The sequence below is a fragment of the Taeniopygia guttata genome, chromosome 26, assembly GCF_048771995.1.
Source record: "Taeniopygia guttata chromosome 26, bTaeGut7.mat, whole genome shotgun sequence".
Taxonomy (NCBI): Eukaryota; Metazoa; Chordata; class Aves; order Passeriformes; family Estrildidae; genus Taeniopygia; species Taeniopygia guttata.
This window is the reverse complement of record NC_133051.1, coordinates 1,488,123-1,505,423: the sequence shown is the minus strand read 5'-3', so window position 1 is coordinate 1,505,423 and position 17,301 is coordinate 1,488,123. Positions and strand designations below refer to the sequence as shown.

General features: G+C 58.1%; 2 protein-coding genes across 2 annotated transcripts in view; one reads left to right on the top strand and one right to left on the bottom strand.

Moving 5' to 3' along the window:
- The window catches only part of SCUBE3 (signal peptide, CUB domain and EGF like domain containing 3), a 31,807-nt gene extending 17,946 nt beyond the window's left edge, over nucleotides 1-13,861 (top strand). The window contains exons 7-23 of the mRNA XM_072918752.1: nucleotides 234-281; nucleotides 3,021-3,137; nucleotides 4,257-4,379; nucleotides 5,675-5,791; nucleotides 6,737-6,859; nucleotides 7,050-7,184; nucleotides 7,456-7,548; nucleotides 7,631-7,747; nucleotides 7,822-7,983; nucleotides 8,213-8,416; nucleotides 8,496-8,657; nucleotides 8,934-9,101; nucleotides 9,190-9,351; nucleotides 9,566-9,763; nucleotides 10,191-10,343; nucleotides 10,521-10,600; nucleotides 10,775-13,861. Of these exons, the coding sequence (XP_072774853.1) occupies nucleotides 234-281; nucleotides 3,021-3,137; nucleotides 4,257-4,379; nucleotides 5,675-5,791; nucleotides 6,737-6,859; nucleotides 7,050-7,184; nucleotides 7,456-7,548; nucleotides 7,631-7,747; nucleotides 7,822-7,983; nucleotides 8,213-8,416; nucleotides 8,496-8,657; nucleotides 8,934-9,101; nucleotides 9,190-9,351; nucleotides 9,566-9,763; nucleotides 10,191-10,343; nucleotides 10,521-10,600; nucleotides 10,775-10,924 (2,312 nt within the window). The 3' untranslated portion in view covers nucleotides 10,925-13,861. The remainder of the gene's footprint in view (nucleotides 1-233; nucleotides 282-3,020; nucleotides 3,138-4,256; nucleotides 4,380-5,674; nucleotides 5,792-6,736; nucleotides 6,860-7,049; nucleotides 7,185-7,455; nucleotides 7,549-7,630; nucleotides 7,748-7,821; nucleotides 7,984-8,212; nucleotides 8,417-8,495; nucleotides 8,658-8,933; nucleotides 9,102-9,189; nucleotides 9,352-9,565; nucleotides 9,764-10,190; nucleotides 10,344-10,520; nucleotides 10,601-10,774) is intronic.
- An 840-nt stretch (nucleotides 13,862-14,701) lies between these two features.
- RPL10A (ribosomal protein L10a) lies at nucleotides 14,702-17,301 on the bottom strand. Its single transcript, XM_002199075.7, has 6 exons — nucleotides 17,186-17,301; nucleotides 16,903-16,977; nucleotides 16,741-16,821; nucleotides 16,295-16,443; nucleotides 15,623-15,795; nucleotides 14,702-14,903 (listed from the first exon to the last, which is right to left on the bottom strand). The coding sequence occupies exons 1-6, from the start codon at nucleotides 17,284-17,286 to the stop codon at nucleotides 14,733-14,735; spliced, it is 750 nt and encodes a 249-aa protein (XP_002199111.4). The 5' UTR covers nucleotides 17,287-17,301; the 3' UTR covers nucleotides 14,702-14,732.

Here is a 17,301-nt window from a genome sequence, read left to right as displayed (position 1 = left end):
TCCTCACAACGCGCTTCTCCCTCTCGCATGGGGCTCCAACCAGCCCAGCACAGCTGGAGGGGTTTGGAGAGGCTGAGGGACAAGGAATGCTTGGGAGGTGGGAGAGAAAAAGCCCAAAGGGACGGTTTCCACCAGGCTGGAAATGCAGCAGAGTTGAACCCATTGATGTGTGACACCAACCAAGTTCCCTGCTGGACACTGTTTCTAAATCACTTTTTTATAATGTTAAACAGGGGAGAGACACTTCCAGCAACACGTTATCCTTGAGACGTTTTCTAATGGTAAATATTTTTGTTCTCTCTATCTCTACGAAGGGGTCTAACCGTAGATGGTCTCTCCTCTGGAGATCATAGCGGGGCTCGGGGGCTGAGCTGCTGCGCTAACCGCATGTCTCACTAACCCTGCCCCGCTGCTGCTTCCAAACCCCGCCAGAGCAGGGAACCCTCCCCCTGCTGTGCCTGCATGGGACGGGGCTCTCACGCTGCTTTGGTGCATCCAGCCCAGCGCCAGGGGTGCCAATCTGCTTTCCAGTGGCCGTGGCAGTGGTTCCACACCCAGGAGGAGCTCACAGTGGGCTTCGTGGTGGGGAGGGGGATGCTTGTGCCCATCTCTGTGCTGTGCACTCCCAGTTACCCCTTTCTAGAGCCCACCCTCTCGAGGGTGGTCCCCTCTGTGACCTTCAGGGTGTCTCAGGGTTTGGCCTTGCCACTCACAGTGGCTCTCAGCCCAGAGCTGCAGCAATGGGCCCTTTACAGGGCTGGGCACCTCCCCAGGGATTTTTTTGCATCCCCATGGGGGTCTCCAAGCCCTTCACAAAGGTAAGGCGATGGCTCTGCTCTGCCACCAAGGAAACCGAGGTAGAAGGTGCAGCAACTTGTTTGTGGTGGGGAATCTTGTTCCTGGATGTGCTGGGTGCAGGCAAACACTTCCAGGTGCTATGGGAGCTCAGCTCACCAGCACAGGGAGCAGACTGCAGCTTTTGGGGGGCTCTGAAGAGCCTTTCACACAAGGGTGGGAGAAGGGGGAACCCCATATCTGCATCATCACCACACTCCAGCCAGCCCAGTGGTTATCCCCTCTGGCTCATGGGCTCACATCCTGCTGAGATTGTCACTTCTCAGAAGGTGGAGGTGAGGCCAGAGTGTCACCAGCACGGAGGGTGCTGAGCAGGCCAAGGAGTGCCATGGCACAGCACTTGGGCAGTGAGACCAGAGCTGGGATGGAGGAGGTGGAAATGAATCTGGGTGTGTGTATGTGTGTGAAGCTTTGTCCTCTCCCTGCCTGAGCCATGGAGGCCTCTCCAAAGCCCCGTGTGGCTGGTGAGCCACGCCAGGCTGGGAGCAGCCCTGGGCTGCCAGCTCCGCCGAACAATTTCTGCTCCCCGGGGCAATCCAGAGCCCAGCCCCATGCTGCCAGCTTTCACTGCCTCACAGGTACCCCACCAGCGCCCTCCAAGCTTTCTGCAAACCCAGAACAGGGTCCTCTCCTTCACACAGGGGTTTGGAGTGGTGCCCAGGCTGTGCTAACTGAGCTTATGCCCACCCTGGGATGGTGGGTGGGACTGGCTTTAATCTCAGGTGAAATTCCCAAAGGTGCAAAGCGGCCAGGAGGTGCCACAGTGCTGGGGGAGGCTGTGAGCACGATGAGTCTGCCCAGGGCACCACATTCTCGGGAGGGCTCCATCCTCCCTGCTGCAGCTGCTTCTCCAGCTCCATCCTGCTGGCAGCAGCACCTGAGCCAAACCAATCCTCTCATCTCATGGTGACCCTGTTAAATCAATCCTCCCCGGGCTGCCTCTGCATCAGCTGCTGGAACAAAGGCTGGCGTTAAACAAATGATTCACGGGGCTTGCAGAAAGTTTCCCTTCCCTTGGGCGCCGTGTCACCCGCCCCGTGTCCCCGCAGGGAGGGGGATGGCCCTGGCACGGCTGGGCCCGGGCTGGAGAATAATATCTGCAGAAATCCTTCCCCTGCCGTTAGGTTTTGTAATTGTGCTGGCGATTAATTTCATAAAATGGTCCCTTTTGTTCTCTTATTATGGGACATCATAAAAATAGCAGTGGCAAGACGAGCACAGAGCGATCCCAGCTCCCGGGCCCCGCGGCAAATGGTTGGATGGTTCAGTCATTCCTACCCCATGTGGCGCTTGCAAAGAGCAGGAGAACCTGGGATTTGCTCTTTCCAAGGAATTTCTTCAAGGCATTTTCATCTTGGGTTCCTTGAAGCCCAAATGCCTCATTTATCCAAGCAACCAGCCTTCTGAAAGGAATATTTTATTATCCTTTGTGAACAACTTAATGCACTTCAAACCATTGTTCTGGTGGTTAGGGTTGAAATTGAGGATTGATCTCACAGGGAAGCTGTCAAGCTGAAAATGCTTCATTTAAATTAGTGTCCCTTCTAGTCCTACCAACAACAGCTGACTTTGATAATACTGAAATAATTAGCTTTTATTTTTTTTCAATTGGATTTTTTTTCCACTGATGCTGCCTGCCTCTGAGTGTGTGTTTTAATTATATGATGTGTCTCCCAAATTAGCCTGAGACTCTGGACCAGCCACAATGCCTGAGCAGTGGGTGACGGTCAGGGACTGACAGCACAGGGTCACCCGTGACTTTGTGGCTTGGTGGCAGCAAAGGGGACAGGTCCCCTCTGCCACCCCACTGGGGACTGGGGCTGTGCACCCACACCCCGGGGAGCTGCAGCCTGGGAACTCCTGGCAGGACCTTTTGCACAAGTGCTATGGCTTCGTCCCTGGGAAATTGAATTCCTCTTTTTGGAGCGGCCTCACGAGGCTCTGTTTGTGGGGCACGCCAGCCCCCATGTGTTCATTATTTCACGGCCCTGTGGCCTCGTTGCTCTTGTGTGAGAGCCAAGAGTGGTGCCCATGGGCTCTGCAGGGAGGTTTGTACCCGCTGCCACTCCCAGGCTGTGGCACGGGGGACATCTGGGTGTCGTGACTCCCCCAGCCTTTTGAACACCCGTCCCTCACCCCAGCCTTTCTCTCCCCTTCCCATGCAGAGACGTGTGCTGTGAACAACGGGGGCTGTGACAGCAAGTGCCACGACGCGGCCACCGGCGTCCACTGCAGCTGCCCCATGGGCTTCATGCTCCAGCCTGACAGGAAAACGTGCAAAGGTAGGTGGGGTGAGTGGGGCTGAGGCACTCACTGCTCACCCCTGGGTGCCTCAGACCCCCGTTGTGGCCTCAGTGCCCTCAGAAAAGACTCAGATTTAGCTCAGCTCCACATTGCCCCCAGTGCTCCCTGGCTTGGTGTTTGCAGCCATGGGGTGGGGACAGGAATCACCGCCCTGCACGGGACTGGGATGAAGGGCTGCAGGCACCCTGCTTGGCCCCACACCCCTGAGAAGCTTCTGGGGAAGAGGAAAAGGGGGTCAGGTCAAGTTAGAAGCAGTGGTATAGCTGTGGGGTTGTCCCATCTCACTCCACCCCACTGCCTCGGGTGCCCCAAGGGAAGGGCTGGATGTGCAGGGAATCCACACCTGCTCTGGGAGTGTGAGATGCACAGGTCCCTCTTGGGACACTGCCCAGCCAGGTCTGAGCACCATGTCCCACCTGGGGGAGAACACTCCAAGATGCTGCATGTCCCACCAGCATCCCCACCCACGTGTCTCTGCCAGGCAGGGCAGTCCAGGCTGTTTTCCCTGCACCCCAAACGTGCCCCCCTAGGGCTGGCCAGTGCCTGTGTTGTGTCTTTTGGCAGCTCTGAGAGCTTGACCCCAGCTGAAAGGAAAGCCTGTCCCACTGCTGGCTGCCTGTCTACCTGTTGACTGCTTCCAGAGCCCCTGTCCCTGGTATTTTATCAGAGCATCCACCCCTCTGCAGTTCTGCAGTTTCCAGTGATGTGCAATAACCCAGAACATGTCCCCTGTGTCTGGGGTTTTATTGTGGCTGCAGGCAGGTTTACAGCTTGCCCTCTCACAGTCATAAAAAGAAAGCCTCAGCCCCAGAGAGGCAGAGCTGCTGCCCCAGCACTGGGGGGATGGAGGGACAGGGCAGGCTGCTGCCTCCTCCTGGTCTCCTTCCATTTCACAAGTTGTTTCCTAGCACTAAATTTTGTGATTAGTGGAAAAACAAGCCACATCAGCCGTGTTCCTCTGCTGACCATCTGAGCCCAAAGAGTTTCCTCCATTTGCCAGCTCATGGTGGGGACAGCATCCAGAGGGGAGCACTGGGCTCTCCTGGCCAAGCATCCCAGCCAGGGCATGACCCTTGGGTGTCCCTTGTCCCCACCAGACATTGACGAGTGCCGGCTCAACAACGGCGGCTGTGACCACATCTGCAGGAACACGGTGGGCAGCTTCGAGTGCAGCTGCAAGAAGGGCTACAAGCTGCTCATAAACGAGAGGAACTGCCAAGGTAAGGGGCAGTGAGTGCCCAGGCCCCCTGCCCTGCCCCTCCCTTGGCTGCTGCTGCAGAAGTGCTGCCCTGCCTGCACATTCCTCTGGCCCTTCCTGTGGACTGCAAACATCCCTCAGGGGATTAGTGTTGGATTCAGGCTCTGGTTTGGGGTTTAGCCCTTCAGCCTCAGGGCAGGTGACTTGTGGGCTCTTGCAGAATTAAAGCCAGCAATTAGGTAGATGTCAGAGCTCCCAGTTCTTGGAGGGCAGGAATGGGGAGAAGATGCCTCCTGCTCACTCCAGAGGGAGCTGGCTGCTCCATGCTGCTTCTTCCACCTTTTTCTCCCTGTCCAAACATCTTTCTGCACATCTCACATAAGCCCAGCAGGTCACTGTGCTGCCCCCGCAGCCCATGGCCAAGGTCAGCACGGCAGGTGTGCATCAGCTGAGTGTTGGCCGGGGAAGGAGGGGGCTGGCAGGCTCCGGGGCTGCCACTGCTTTCATCCCCGTCCAGCTTCTGTGCTCTGGGAGTTTGACGTGAGTGCAGCAATTAACTTCATGGAGCCAATGAAATGATGCTCCAGCCCACCAGGTTGAGTTCACCTCCCAGCCAGGGCCGAGCAGACATTGCTGGCACCGGCCCCGAGGCAGGACCTGCCCGCACAGCATTCCTGATCCCTGCCTGGCACCCTCCTGATCCCTGCCTGGCACCCTCCTGATCCCTCCCTGCCCTGCACGGGCAGCAGCCGGGGGCTCTTGAGGCCTTCCCATGCCAGGGACAGAATGGTGGCCCTGTTTGGCCCGTTTGAGGTGCAGAGGGGCTGCAGGAGCTTGTGGCAGGGGGTGCTGGTGCAGTGGGTGGGGAGGAACTTGTGGGGAGGGAGGAGGGAGCACAGAACCCTGGAGCATGCTGGTGTTGGATCTCTGGAGCATCCTGAATGCCCAGAATTGTATTGAATGGTAGAATGCCCAGAATTGTATTGAATGGTACTGAATGCCCAGAATTGTATTGAATGGTGCTGGATGCCCAGAATTGTATTGAATGGTGCTGATGCCCAGAATTGTATTGAATGGTACTGAATGGTGCTGAACGCCCAGAATTGTATTGAATGGTGCTGAATGCCCAGAATTGTATTGAATGGTGCTGGATGCCCAGAGCAATCTGGTTCGGGACCCTTGGAGGATACCAGTGCAGGGTCCCACAGCATCCCAGCACAGCCCTCAGCTTGCTGGAGCAGGAAGGGGACAGTGCTGTGCCCAGGCTGGCCCCTCTGCCGTGCCAGTTCTCACCTCCTCCCCTCGCCTTTCCTTCAGACATCGACGAATGCTCCTTTGACCGGACTTGTGACCACCTCTGCATCAACACCCCCGGCAGCTTCCAGTGCCTCTGCCACAAGGGCTACACGCTCTACGGGCTCACCCACTGCGGAGGTAGGGCCAGCTGGGTGCTGGCAGCCTGGCACCCCGCCGGGCTCGGGTCCCACGGGCTGGGGCAGCCCCACGGAGCGGCTGATGTGGCACCATGGGGACACTGCCCACCCCAAGGGCCGTGGGGAGGGTCGGTCCCACGCATAGCCCGGGTTTGGACCAGGCAGGGACGGGGCTCGCAGCCAGACTCGCTGGTGTCTACAACTTCAAACAGAGCGACAGGAACAATTTGCGACTTGTCTGCAGCGGGAGAGAGGGAGAAATCCCCGGCGTTTTTGGCAGGGAGCTGTGACGGGGTGGGAAGGGGAACATCAAAAGGGTTTGATTTAAATTTCACAAGGCAGATCGCTCCCCAGGGCGGGGGCGCGGTGCTCCCGGGGAGCGGGAGGTGGATGAAACGCGCTTTGCCGGAGCGTGTCCCGGCAGCGGTGCCGCCGGCCCGGGATGGCGAGCCCGGCTGCTCCAGGGCTGCCCGCCTGGCGAGGGTCAGCGACCCTCCTCAAATATCTGAACGTGAGCCAGCACAACCCCAGGGACTGCCTCGGGGTGGTCCTGCGGCAAAGGGATTGATGGATCCCTTCAATGCCCCGAGTGAAGGGGAGCTGGGCAGGGGCCGCTCCATCCCTGACCTGAAGGATCATTTCAGCCCAGGGGCTCCCTGATGGAGAGAGGGACCAGGGCTGAGCCTTTTGGGTTCGGTTTCTAAGTGCTTCCATGTCGTCTCCATCTGCTGCCTCCTCAGCCCATCCCTGCCTAGCCCTTGGGGACACCAGGAGTGGGGCTGTCCCTTATCTCCTTGGAGCTGGCACTGCTGGAAATGCCCCCCTGTCCCAGCTGGGCTTGGATTTATCCATCCAGAATCCCAGCCCTGAGAAAATGCAGTGATTCAGTGTCAGAGCCGAGGGGTCCCACTGCTCCTCACCCACTGCCTCTTCCTTTGTCCCACAGACATCGATGAGTGCAGCATCAACCGGGGTGGCTGCAAATTCGGCTGCATCAACACTCCTGGCAGCTACCAGTGTACCTGTCCTGCTGGCTGCAAGCTGCACTGGAACAAGAAGGACTGTGTGGGTACGTCAGGCCAGGAGGCAGCACGGCTGCTGGAGGAGCTGGGGGCTTTGGGATGCCAGCCTGGGGTCCCCATGCTACACTCTGGCACCCTCTCCTCCCCGGTGAATCCCCCATGAGCTGGAGGGCACAGGGGTCCCTCGTGGGTCTCTGAGCTGTGCCAGCCATGGGCATCCCTGATTGTCATCACCAGCTGGTGCTTGTCCCTTGGAGCTGGTGAAGTGCCTGCCAGGTTCGGTGCCACCACGGGCCACCCTCACCTGCAACAAGATGGGCAAGAAGGACAGCTGTGCCCTTTCCTGCACCTCCAAGGCCCGATTTCTGCCAGGTACCAGTGCCAGTGCCACCACCAGCATGAGCAGGGGGGTCCCCATTTCCCTGCATGGCCCAAACTGAGGGGAGAAGAGTGGCTACACAGCCAGAGTGCAGTGGCTGAGGGAGGGAGGGAGGGAGGCTGTTGCTTGGGAGGGCTCATTGTTGGGTGTAGATCCATGGGACAGGTCGCTGGTGCAGGATCTCTAGGGCAGGGTGCTGGGCATCATCCCCACACAGCACAGCCATGTCTGGTGGGAGAGCCAACTCCCCTTACTCCCTCACAGAGTCCGACAGCAGCTACACAGTGAGCTGTGGGACCCCCGTCCTGCGGCAGGGCGGCCAGCACAGAGCCACCAACAGCAGCCAGCAGTGCCTCGGTAAGAGGGTCCTGGGGTGCCCACGGTGCCACCAGCCTGGCTGGGCCATGCCAGGTTGCTGAGCACCAGCCTGTTCTTTCAGAGACTGTGGCTGCGCCGGTCAAGCAGAAAGCCTCCTTCAAGATCAAGGATGCCAAGTGCCACCTGCACCCCCGCACCAGGGGCAAGCAGGAGGAGGCTGGCAAGGCTGGGGTGCAAGGTGAGGTGTGATGGTGGGGAGGTGGGGGTGCCTGTGCCCAGCAGGGATGGGGTGCTGACTGTCCCCCTGTGCAGGTGGCTCGGCACCGTGCTCTGACTGCCAGGTCACCTTCGTCAACCTCAAGTGCGACTCCTCCAAGAAGGGGAAGGGGCGCCGGGCTCGCAACTCCCCCAACAAAGAGGTGACGCGCATCACGCTGGAGTTTGAGGCAGAGATCAAGCCTGAGGAGATCACAGGTGGGCACAGCACTGGCCTGACCCATCCTGGGTGCAGACACAGGTGTGGGACCAGGGACACGATACCATCCCCATGCAGCAAGAAGAGATAAACCAGTTCTTGTCTTGCACATGTGCTGGGTAGCACTTGGAGCTGAGCATTTGGGGGATGGTTTTAATGTTTCTGGGCTTCCCTTTCCAGCCCTCCCTTCTTACTGCATCTCTGTTTCCTCCCTTCTGCACCACCCAGCCAGCTGCAACCTGCACTGCCTGCGACAGAGGGTGGAGAAAAAGCTGAAGTCGGCCATCAAAGCCCTGAAGAAATCCATCAACCAGGAGCGGTTCCTGCTGCGCTTCTCGGGGATGGAGTACGAGGTGGCGCGGAAGCTGAGCGTGGCCCCGGAGCGGGGGGAGAGCTGCGGGCCGGGCCAGCAGCGCCTGGCCAGCAAGTGTGGTAAGGAGCGTGGTGGGGTGACGAGGGGACCGGCGGGGACAGCCCCCACAGCATCACCGACGTCCCCCCCGGCTCTCAGTCAGCTGCTCGCAGGGCACCTATTACCACGGGCAGACGGAGCAGTGCGTGCCCTGCCCCCCTGGCACCTACCAGGAGAAGGAGGGGCAGCTCTCCTGTGACCTGTGTCCCCGCGGCGACACCTTCGGACCCATAGGAGCCACCAACATCACCGGCTGCACCGGTAAGGAGGCACGGCTGGGGCTTGGGGCACGCTCAGGGCACGTTCAGGGCTGCAACCTCAACCATTACCCAGCAGACAGGAAAGCCTTGAGCATCCCCAGGGCTCCCAGGAGTTCCTGGTTTGGCTGTTTATTATTTAGAGGGGACCCCAGGAAGGGCAGCACTTGCTCTGGGTGTGCTGCTGCTGCTGAGGCTGAGGGGGACAAGGATTTGGGTATGGGGCAAGAGAGCCCCAGGCATGTGGGGTGCCAGGACTGAACAATTCCTGTGCCTGCAGGTCAGTGTCCCCCTGGCCAGCACTCTGCTGATGGCTTCAAGCCCTGCCAGCCGTGTCCCCGTGGGTCCTACCAGCCCGAGGTGGGACGGGCGCTCTGCTTCCCCTGCGGCGGGGGGCTGACCACCCGCCACGAGGGAGCCCTCTCCTTCCAGGACTGCGACACCAAAGGTGGGTCAGAGCTGCTCCCCAGGACAGGGCCGCCCAGCAGGGCCGTGCCAGCGGCTGACACAGCTCCCTGTGCTCCCTGACCCCCCAGTGCAGTGCTCCCCTGGGCACTACTACAACACGAGCGTGCACCGCTGCATCCGCTGCGCCGTGGGCACCTACCAGCCCGATTTCCGGCAGAATTACTGCATCTCCTGCCCTGGCAACACCACCACCGACTTCGATGGCTCCACCTCAGTGTCCCAGTGCAAAAGTAGGCGGGCTGGGGTGCAGCAGAACGGGGGGACAGGTGTGGGGGTCCTCCTTGTACAGTATTTAAAAGTCCTGCAGAGTTTGGGGTCATTTCAGTGCTTTGTGCATGCAGGCAGGCGTGGGGGGTTGCCTAATGGGACACTGCCCCTCTTGCCCAGTGGAACACTCCCCACCAGTGCACTGGTTCCCAGCTGAACTGGTCTCCTGCCTTGCAGACCGGCAGTGTGGAGGGGAGCTGGGTGAGTACACGGGCTACATCGAGTCCCCCAACTACCCGGGGAATTACCCCGCCAACATCGAGTGCACCTGGAACATCAACCCCCCGCCCAAGCGCAAGATCCTCATCGTGGTGCCGGAGATCTTCCTCCCCTCCGAGGACGAGTGTGGCGACGTCTTGGTCATGCGGAAAAACTGTAGGTAACCGAGCGGGCCGCGGTGCTCAGGGGAGGAGCTGGGGAGAAAAAGGTCGGGCTTTGGCAGAGCTGCCTTGTGCAGAGGGAGAAGGGCACATCCCCGGCAGCAGGAGGGGAATTTTGGGAATAGGGGAGTGGGGAGATGAACATCACGCTGCCATCCGGGTGTCTTGCTGGATCTCAGGGGGATGTGCATGGGCTGGGCTGTGCACCTGGGCCTCAGCCTTCATTTTGGGGGTTAAAAGCCCCAAATCTGGTGCAAGGAAGGAATAACAATCCCTGGTATGTAACATGAGAGTTAGGGGGTGCTCAGCCTTGCCCAGCACAGACAATTCCCATCCCTGACGTCCTCCTTGACCCAGTCAGGCTGGGGGTAGCTCTGCTGATGGGCAAACAGCATCCTGTGTCCCCTTGCTGTCCCCTGCAGCCTCCCCATCCTCCATCACCACCTACGAGACCTGCCAGACCTATGAGAGACCCATTGCCTTCACCGCCCGCTCCCGGAAACTCTGGATCAACTTCAAAACCAGTGAAGCCAACAGCGCTCGGGGCTTCCAGATCCCCTATGTCACCTACGACGGTGGGCACGGGGCACGGGGAGATGCCATCCCAGCACGCTGATGCTTCTCCCTCCCACAGTTTGGGAGCCAGGTCGCCCCCAGTTCACACCTCCCGTGTGTTTGGGGGGAGTGGACTGAAGGATGGAGGCCAGAGGTTTGGGGACAAGTGGCAGCTCATGCCCTGTGTTTTTTGGCAGAGGACTACGAGCAGCTGGTGGAGGACATCGTGCGGGATGGAAGGCTCTACGCCTCTGAGAACCACCAGGAGATCCTCAAGGTGAGTGTGTGCCCCCAAGTCTGTGTTACCCAGGGCTGTGGGGGATGCAGCATCCTTCCTTTCGGGGATGCCTCATCCTTCCTTTCGGGGATGCCTCCTGCTCTCCTTGCACTTGGAGCTTCAGGGGGGCACAGGGGGGATGCTGAACCTCCCTCTGGCTCGGCTTCCCTGCAGGACAAGAAGCTCATCAAAGCTTTCTTCGACGTGCTGGCACACCCCCAGAACTACTTCAAGTACACAGAGAAGCACAAGGAGATGCTGCCCCGCTCCTTCATCAAACTCCTGCGCTCCAAAGTCTCCAGCTTCCTGCGGCCTTACAAATAGCCCCCCGCGCCCTGGGCCGCCCCGCAGCCAAGGAAACCCTCTTCTCCTTTCCTTCTCCTTTCTGACTTTTCCTTCCTCCGCCTGGCTCCGGCAGGATCGCCACTGCTGGCCCCGCAGACGTCCCCCCACATTTCCCTGCCGCTCCCCTCCCAGCCAGGGGCACGCTCCGGTCTCATCCAGCAGCGGTGAAACCTCTCCCCTCTTCCGAAGCAGCTTCTTCGAAGGTTTTAGGAAACTGAAGTAGTGGTTCTTCTGCTGTCCCGCGTGCTCCCTTTGGTTTCCTTTGCGCCAGGTCTGTCCCCGTTCCCTGGTGCCACCAGCAGCCCAGGACAGTGTGGGGGTCCTTGTCTCTGCGGCCCCTGAGCAGCGCATGGGTGACGCCGTGTCCAGCGCAGCTACCGGCGCCGCTTTGCAGAGGTCAGGGGGGAAAGAACTGACAAAGCCGACTTGATGGAAAAGGAAATGCAAAGGAGTGATGGCAAAGCCCACCAGCGCTGCACCGTGGTGGCTCTGCCCGCTGGAGAGCCGTGCTGGTGCTGGGAGGGAAGGCAGCCAAGCCACGTTCCCGGAGAACAATGTCTGGCTGCACGGGAGAAAACAGGGAGACGGACTTTCAGCCGGGTTCGATTTTTTTTATTTTTCTTCTCCCCCTCCCACACCCCAGACACTTGTGCCAAGAAACCAGACTTTGTTACAAGCTCTGCCAAAGAGTAACTCGGAAAAGCAAGCTTTGAGAAGAGCAGGAGTTAATGTTTGTGCACTAGGATATCCTCCTTTCTACCTTTTTCATATGTATTAAGTGCAATCATTTGAGTCTTCCTTATATTATTTAGAGGGAAGTTGTTTTTTTTTTTTTTTTCTACTAGAAACGACAATATTTATAACTGCCTGAGAAATGAGAATGTGTGTTTGCAAGAAAACAAAAACCACCCACCCAGAGCAAGCCGGGCCCTGGGCTGTGCTGACCAGCACGATGGCATCTTCAGGCCTTTTCTGCCACGTTTGTCCCCCATAAAAGCCCCTCTCTGGGGGGAGATGGTGCCTCTTCTGCTCAGTGCGATGGGGTGAGTTTTTGCAGTGAGTTGGAGGTGTCTTGGTCCATCCATGGGGGTGGAGTTGGTCCTGTCAGACTGATCCACCACGGTTTGGGTGTTGTTCCGCCCCATTGCGAGGGGCATCAGAACTCAGCCCTGTCATCTGCTTGTTGCAAACGGATTTGTTTCCCTGCAGGGGCTCAGGGATGAGCCAGAACTGCTGAGGACAGGTCTGGGGGGCACACTGGGAGGAGAGGGGAGCTACCCTCCACTCAGCCCTGAAATCTCTCCTGAGCAGAGCCACCCTCCCAGACCTGGGGAGGTTTTGTGCTTCTGATCCCACCAGCCATTTTTGGCCCCATCCCTGTGTGTTCTCACCCTGCAGGGATGCTGTGGGAGTCCCTCCCCAGGGAGTGGGGTGCAGATCCCAGGGAAGACTCATCCTGCCACCCCTTGTTTCACTGCATCTGCCTCCCCCAGACAGGCTCAGCTGGGGACAGTGGCCAGGTGGACACCACTGGTGGGTTTGGGTTTGTCCCCTCAGCATCTTCGTGTGGACAGACAGGACTCCCAGGGACAGGCAACTGCTACCACCACTCACCCCTCCTCCTCCTCCTCCTCCTCCTCCCCAAGCCTCCCTACTTTTCCAGCCCTGCTGCCAGTCCTCCCCACACTTTCATCCTCATCTTCATCCTCTCAAAGACCTGGAGCTGCCAGGACTAAACATGATCGACCTACCTATAGCTCTGCCAGTGGCAGGTCCCTTCCCATCACTGTCCCCACTTGTCCCTCCCTGTCCCTTTGCCCACACGTGAGCCCAGCCCTGCTTTTAACAAACCAATTATTTATTGCTCTGCGTGTCCCACTGGGTCCATCTTTCCTGCATCTGGGGGAAGCAGCTGCTCATCCCTGTTTCCCCTCCTTGATCCACACTGCTCCAGCACCCCAAGAGCCTCTCCCGGGTCTGTGAGGGGCTGCAGGCGGGCTGAGCACTGGCACAGGGGCTGAGGTTTGTCCCCAAGATGCGTCAGTTGGAAAAGTCTCTCCTGATTCATCCCAGCTGTGGATTTTCCCCTCCCAGCCTGTTTGGAAGCTCCACATCTGTGGGCTGAGCTGTTTGTCACTTGGTCGCTGTCTGAAAGCAGCTGCTTTTATGCACAAAAGCTGCTGTAGGGATCTGGAGGGGTTTTGTGGCTCTGGGACAGTGGCACAGACCAGTGACCTTCATAGGGCCCTTTGCATTTAGAAGGAAAAAAACACCAGCAGCAAAAATAAAATCAGCCCAGGACTGACCAATCCTGCTGTGGTGGCCTTGAGTGCCACAGCCCCTCCTGCCCACCAGAGTTCATTAACTTTGATTAACTCTGGCTCATCTAATGTCAGGTTACTGTCCTGGCTGTAACCTGTGTCACCTCTGCTTCCCTGTTGTGGAAGGATGAAGTGGGCAGCACGTCCTCCTGGAATGGCCAAAGGCACCTGGAAATGGTGCTTCCCCCTTCTTCTTTCATCAAATATCTTTAAAAAGTCCCCAAAATTCCACAGGGCCCAGCCCCACTCCTCACCCACCCCCACCTCAGAATGGGTTTGAAAGGCTGAAACCCGCATCAGCCACCTCGGGGATCAAGGTTTTAAAGCAGTCAAGAAAAATTAAGGGTTGTTGGGGTTTTGGGTTTTTTTTTTCATGGAGTTATTTATATCTGCCTTTTGCAGCGGGCCAGGACTTGCCATCTCCAGCAGAAACTATTAAAGTGATGAGCAAGATGTAGTTCATGAAGTTATTTGCACTTGATTAAAAGAAAAAAAAATGTTATTTGAACTTTGTAAAAAGAAATGTTTGCATTTTGTATTGTCTTTTTTTAATTATTAAATGGAATTTCTTGGTGTTGTGTTGATCTTTCAAAAACTGGCTCTGATGCTTATTTTAAAGGTTTTTAACAGCAGGATCCAGAGCTATTTTCATTGTTTTGTTCCCTCAGATGCTGACAAGCTTTTCCAGGGCCTGAAGTATTTTTTCTCCCCCCCACAGAAGCTTAAATGCTGCCCTTCCCTAAGCTCTCCAGTCCCTGCACAATGTATTTATTTATGCACATTATTTAAATGCAACAAATTTCATTTTTAGCCAAGAACACGGAGTTAAACTGGCTCAGAGGGAAAAGGGGATGGGAAACACCCTCTGCCTCAGCCCCATCCCCTTGCTGGGCTGCAGCTCTGCCCTCCTTCAGCACCCCTGGACCTACAGACAATGCCCAAGTGCTCAGGAGCTGCACCTGGGCAGGTGTGGGCTGGGAGGGGCATTTATTTAAATGCTTCTGCTGCTCCTGGGCAGGTGTGGGCTGGGAGGGGCATTTATTTAAATGCTTCTGCTGCTCCTGGGCAGGTGTGGGCTGGGAGGGGTATTTATTTAAATGCTTCTGCTGCTCCTTAACAGCCCTCCCAGGACAGGGCTGGGCTCTGCACAGGACTCAGGTGAGCTCTGCACCAGGTAAGGGGGACACAGGGGGACCTGGGGGCCACAGCCCAAACTGCTGAACCTGCACCTCTGCTCTGGGGGCAGAGTCCTTCCCCCTCCGTCTCTGAATGCAGGGGGGATGAGGCTCCTTCCCTCAAAAGCTCCAATATCCCACTTGGAATTCATCTCTCTCAACTCAACACAGCATCTGAGCCTTCCTCAGGAGGAAGGGAGCAGCCCTTCAGCAAACCCTCCCCGAGGAGCTCCGGAGGAACAGAAGCACACACAGAGCTGTGGGTGTCTGGAGGGTTTATTGCTGCCCCCCTTAGTAGAGGCGCTGGGGTTTCCCCATGGTGCTCTTGATGTACAGAGCTCTCACGTTCTGCCAGTTCTTCTTCAGCAGGGACACCAGGAAGTTGATGGCCAGGTGGATGTTGTAGACCAGCTCGTCCTCTGTCATCTTCACGTGTCCCACAGCCACAGCCAGACAGAGCACCTGGGGACAGAAACAGGTACGGCTTTCACAGGCAAAGCAAAGGTGACCAGAGCTGACCCGCTCATCAGGGCGTTGGGCTGTCCCATGGTGTGGACATGCTCACACCAGCTTCACTTTCTGCCCCTGGGGCCAGCCCCCAGCCCTCTCTGCACTGTGGCAGAGGCCAGGCCGCCCCTCTGAGCAGCCTGGAAGTCAATGCTCCCACTTCCACAGGCTGGAGGCGGAAGGATTTATGAGTGAGCCAACAGGCCAAGTGTCAGGACATCCTTAACTCAGCTATTCTAAATGCTCAAGCAGTTGCAAACCCTCAGATCTGCTGTGGCCTCTGAGATGTGCCCCCACGATCCCCACAGAGCTGCTCCCAAGTAAATTTGGACAGAGTCGAGTCCCAAATTCAGCCCCAGCAAAGCCCTAGTCATGCTCAGCCCTCCAGGGACACCTCTGGCCAGGTCCCACCCCATGAGCAGCACCATTAATTAACTGGATTGTGCTCGGCACTGAAGCATCCAATCATTTCCTCATCATTTGCTCCGAGATCCATCAACCACAGTTAAATTATTCCTCCTTTCTGGACGGCCACGGAACACTCCAGGTACCACTTCTCCTCGCTGGAGGGAACCAGCTACAGCTTCAGGAACACTCGAGGGACACCTACAGCCTAAGCCAGAGACGGCAGACACAGAACAACCCCCAGGCACACAACTGAAGCCATGCTTTACCTTCTTCATCTGAAACTTGATGGTCGATTTAACCTCATCCACCTTGGCCACCAGGTTCTCATTGTGGGTGAGCAGAGAAGGGAATTTCCCAGCTTTGTTCAGGCCCGGGCCCAGGATTCGAGGAATTTGCTTGATCAAGGACTCAGAGGCCAGGAAGGCATCGTACTTCTTAGCTGCAAGGAGACACCCAGGGGGCTAAGGATGGGCTAGCCAATAATTACATAATGTATGGCCCATTATGGACTACGGGGGAAGCTCCTGTCTGCCTGAGGAATGCACAAGAGGGACTCTGGAGTTCCCAGGAAGGGAGGGATTTTCTCTCCAACTAAAAGAAAATGAGTGCATTTCATTCTGTTCACACAAGAACTGCAGGAAAAGCACACTCCTGCTTCTGGCATTTCTCAGCTTTTGCTGCCCTCCAGCTCCCCGACCAGGTATTGAGGGAGATAGCAAAGGGTGAAATTGTTGACAGGGACATTTTCTCTGTCTTGCCTTTCCTTGGACAACCAGCCCCATTCCTGCAGTACTGACCTGTCAGAACAGCCTGGTGGCTTTTCTGAAGAGTTTTTGGGCAGATTTTGGTACTGGGGCTGACTCTGCTCAGCTTTTCAGCAATGCAACTAACCATGGCATGGAAATCTGAGCACAGGGAAGAGCCTTATGGACACTCACCCAGCTTCTTCACCAGCTTCTTATTTTTGTTCAGCTTCTTCAGAGCTTCTATATCCATGTGAGGGATATCGACTGCTTTGGCCTCATCGCAGTGCTGTTGGTCCCCCAACAGACAGACCGAGAATTTGGGCCGTGGCGTCGACTTCAACCTGGAGAAAGAAGGAAGGAAGGTCCGAGTCAGCGACCGGGCAGCAGCAGCCGCGTGTGCACGGAGCCAGCACGGAGACACCTTACCGCAGCACGGGGCATCCTGCACAGCCGCTCACCTGCCGTCCCAGCAGGCCGGTGGGGCCAGCCCGGGGGCTGCCGCACCTCCCCTCATGTTTTAAGACCCAGGGTCAGGGTCCGTCCGGCGCACCGGACTCCCCGAGCGGTTCGGCGCCGCGGCGGCCCCGAGCGGGGCCGGGCAGGGCCGAAGGCTGGGTAGGAGCGAGAGGATGGCGAACCTGACGGTACCGGAGAACCGCTTGTCCTTCTGCGGGTCATAATTCTTGAGGCTGATCTGCAGCTCCACCGTCTCCACGAACCTGCGGAGGCAGCGGGTGAGGCCCGGCCGGGCACGGAGGGGGCAAGGCCGGGGGTGACACCGCCGTGTCCGCGGCTCTTACTTGCGCTTCTTGGCACGGCTGCCGTGCAGCACCTCCTTCACCGCCTCGTACAGGGTGTCCCGGGACACTTTGCTGCTGCGGGGGGAAACAGCAGCGCGGGCTCAGGGCCGGCCCCGCCCGGGACGCGGCCCCGCGCCCGCCCCGGTGCCCGCGCGTTCCCCCCGCGCTATCCACTCCGAGGATCGCGCCTCGCCGGCCGCCCGGACGGCCCCGCAGCCCCCGGGGGGCGCGGATGGGGCGGATGGCGGCGGATGGCGCGGAGCAGACACTGGGCCGTACACACCTCATGGCTGCGGCTGCTCGGAGCGAAGAGGCGGAAGCGGCTCCGGCGCGGTATAAATAATGGCGAGCTCTCGCGAGATCGAGCGCGCGGCGCCGCGCCATGTTGGGGGCGGCGGG

Excerpts from the sequence above, each read along its gene's own strand:
- RPL10A (XM_002199075.7), bottom strand. The coding sequence starts at position 17,286 with ATGGCGCGGCGCCGCGCGCTCGATCTCGCGAGAGCTCGCCATTATTTA. Across the intron at positions 16,444-16,740 it reads CGGTTCTCCGGTACCGTCAG|GTTGAAGTCGACGCCACGGC; the intron begins GTTCGCCATCCT and ends TTCTTTCTCCAG. Across the intron at positions 15,796-16,294 it reads GAAGCTGGTGAAGAAGCTGG|CTAAGAAGTACGATGCCTTC; the intron begins GTGAGTGTCCAT and ends GTCTCCTTGCAG.